The sequence below is a fragment of the Diachasma alloeum genome, unplaced genomic scaffold, assembly GCF_001412515.2.
Source record: "Diachasma alloeum isolate Michigan unplaced genomic scaffold, Dall2.0 Dall_scaffold_01425, whole genome shotgun sequence".
Taxonomy (NCBI): Eukaryota; Metazoa; Arthropoda; class Insecta; order Hymenoptera; family Braconidae; genus Diachasma; species Diachasma alloeum.
In genome coordinates this window covers 307-3,339 of record NW_021681523.1, presented here as the reverse complement: position 1 = coordinate 3,339, position 3,033 = coordinate 307, and the positions used below count along the sequence as shown (strand labels likewise).

Below are 3,033 nucleotides of genomic sequence, written 5' to 3'. Positions count from 1 at the left end.
CTCTCTCTCTCTCTCTCTCTCTCTCTCTCTCTCTCTCTCACTCTCTCTCGCTCTCACTCTGTATGGATTCGGGAAATGATTTAAAGAATATAAAAAAAGGACAAAGACGCCGACTGTGATGGTTAGGTAGGTGAGTTATTGCTCCGGCGGACATTCAAGCTACGCAGCGTTGAACTGGGTTAGTACTTGGATGGGTGACCGCTTAGGATCACCTCGCTCGCACAAAAATTGGGGCGGTAGGTACGGTGTAGCGGCCTAGTGTCTTCATCTAGTCAATGTGACAGATGGATATATTAGGGCACTGCACAATCGGCCGGCTGTGCGACTGGGGTTTTACATGGTTTCCCGTGCAGTGCTAGCTCGAATGGGGCACAGCGAAGAGTAAGACGGCCATGATACCGCAGATAACAATGAGAGGAAAAGAAAGGAGGGGTGGCAGGCTACAGGAGGGGTTTCAAATCGAGAATTACTTAGGGATGTTCGATATTGAAAAAAGTATCGATATCGCATATCGATAAAAATCGTCGCGAACAAAATCGATATACCGATATATCGAGCTCAAAAATATCGATATAAATCGATATTTAAAAATCGTTCATAAAAAAAAATAATCCAAAAAAGGAAAAATTCTTCAATTTCACCGATAATACGTCGTAATAAGGGTTATACTTCTAAAATTTTATAAATTAGAGTGGAGGAGGATGAATAAATATTGAGGGAATAGTTCAAAGTCAAGAAATTTCTCTGTCATCTCTGATCTCATCACTAATCTCCACGGTTTTATTGGTGATTCTCACGGATATCGACATTACAAAAATACTCATTATGTTTTTGGCATGTGCAAAAATACTCATTATGTTTTTGGCATGTGCAATCTCAGGAAAACTTCCTATCAATATCCTAATAATTCTGTTATAAGTGGTAACATTGCCTTATTAAATAAAGAACATGTCAGTCGTAAACACACTAGATATATTCAACCCATACGGATAAACATGCGAAATCATATCGCATTGATCTGAAATAAACAAAATTATCAACCGATAAAACTTTTAGATTATTTTATAGTATCATTCTCGATAGTCATCTATTTAGCTTCTTATAACGAACGTCTTATTGAACACTCAGTTCTGGATGAATCTTTCACATTGAACCAGTTTGAACCGTTCCATGGTTTGCTCTCAAAGCAAACTTTTGATCAAATAAAGCATACAATCCTAAAACAAATCAACTCATAAATTCTTGTTATCACCTCATAGACTTTCTCTCTCGACATGGTTCTTCAAGCTCAGCTATCAGTCTCGACAATGACTTACCACTAGATTTTATGTTTAGTATCACTTTTTATGACGAGAAACACGATAACAGATATGTCCTTAACTTAGATGCCAGTCTGGAAATCCTAGTGATTTCATAAATAATGATCTCCAAATGTGCTCAGCCGTCAGGCGACTACGATCCTCAGTCAGCCGGGCAGCTGCCGAAAATAAACGTTCACAAGGAACTGAACTCCCCAGCACACAACAGTATTTCAAAGCAATTTTAGCCAGTGCTGGCGTGTTTTCTTTCTGTGCCAGCCAAAACTTGATGATATCAGTTCCAGGTGGCTTGTGAGGGTTGCTGGTGTATTGTTTGAGATTGATATCAAGGGTTCCAAGTCCTGGAGTTTCTGCTGCTAATTTCTGGTGTTGACTGATACGCTGATTGTGGTGCTTCCACAGAGCATCTCCCTGGGGAAAATCTTCTTGAGGATTTTTGGCCTTCTTCACTTGTGGATTGGGATGCTCCGAGTCTTTGATGAAGACATTGACGAGATTCAATACTTCGGCGTCATATAGATTGCTGGGGAAATATTTACGTTTGAAGCGAGGATCGAGCAAGCCAGCTACACCGATCAGTGATTGATACTTCTTCGTCTCGTAAACTTTGAGCCTTTGCTGGATACCAGCCTCAAGAGCGTCTTTAACAATTCTTCCTATATCGCAAACTGGTTTCAAGGCTGCAACTTCAGCGCGGAACCATGCAATTAATGGGAGCAGTTGACTTCCAGTAACATACCGCTCGCCACTGATACTTTTAGTCACGTCTTTGGCTGGCTTGAAAAGATCCATGATTTCTTTTAGTAATCTGAGTTCTGCGGAAGATAGCATCGGTGGAGCGCCCTCCAAACTCAGGAGTGAGCAAGTTACAGCATTCATAAGCACGAGGAAACGTTCAATCATTTCAAAAGTGGAATTCCATCGAGTGGGGCAGTCTTGTTTGTAAGCAGCAATAGACGACTGGCGAAAGTATGTCACAATCCGCTTGACCTTCGCAATCAAATCTTTCCCAGCTGGTATATCATGTATGATTGATTGCATTATAAGCTTCACCGTATGTGGGAAACAGATCAGGTGTTTCTTCTCACTGAATGTGTCGATCGCAGCTTTGACCATATTCTACCCACCATCTGTCACGATAAGAATGATCTTTTCTTTGGGAATATCCCACTTCTGCAGAGTTTCCTCAAATATGAGGGCTATGTTCATTGCTGTATGACGATTAGTCACTTCTGCAGTGGCCAAGATAAGCGAAGAAAGATGATACTGATCGAGGTAGTGAGCAGTTACACCAAGAAAGCATCGATTCGTTTGTACGTCGGTCTATAAATCCGAAGTCAATGTGAAATGCTCGACTCTTGATAATTTTTCCTTCATCAAAGCAAAAAGTACCTCGTATTTGCTATCAACTAATCCAGTGAATTTTTTCCGTTTAGGAACCTCATAATGAGGTATTGCCACAATAGCAAAATATTGAAAACCTTCTTTCTCAGTCATATTGAAGCAACCCTCGTCTTTCACAGCCATATACAGGGTGTTTCAGAAGTACATGTACATCTGAACACTCTAGGATCAGGGGGTGATTCTGAGCAGAAAAGTCCTCTTGCACTTTTTGATCGGACTCACCCCTAAGAAGTTATTGGCAGTTAAGGGTGGGCCAATGGGGAGTGATTTTTAAGCGGGCGCACATCCATGTGATATGCAGCATATGTGT

General features: G+C 41.0%; 1 protein-coding gene across 1 annotated transcript; it reads right to left on the bottom strand.

Annotated features, from left to right (window-relative positions):
• Positions 1–1,376: 1,376 nt before the first annotated feature.
• On the bottom strand, positions 1,377–2,435 carry LOC107046480 (zinc finger BED domain-containing protein 4-like). The gene has a single exon (XM_015269103.1). It carries the CDS (start codon positions 2,433–2,435, stop codon positions 1,377–1,379), a length of 1,059 nt encoding a protein of 352 aa, XP_015124589.1.
• Between the last annotated feature and the right edge of the window lie 598 nt (positions 2,436–3,033).

Bases quoted from the DNA above. Each gene is read 5' to 3' on its own strand.
- LOC107046480 (XM_015269103.1), bottom strand. From the start codon at position 2,435: ATGGTCAAAGCTGCGATCGACACATTCAGTGAGAAGAAACACCTGATC.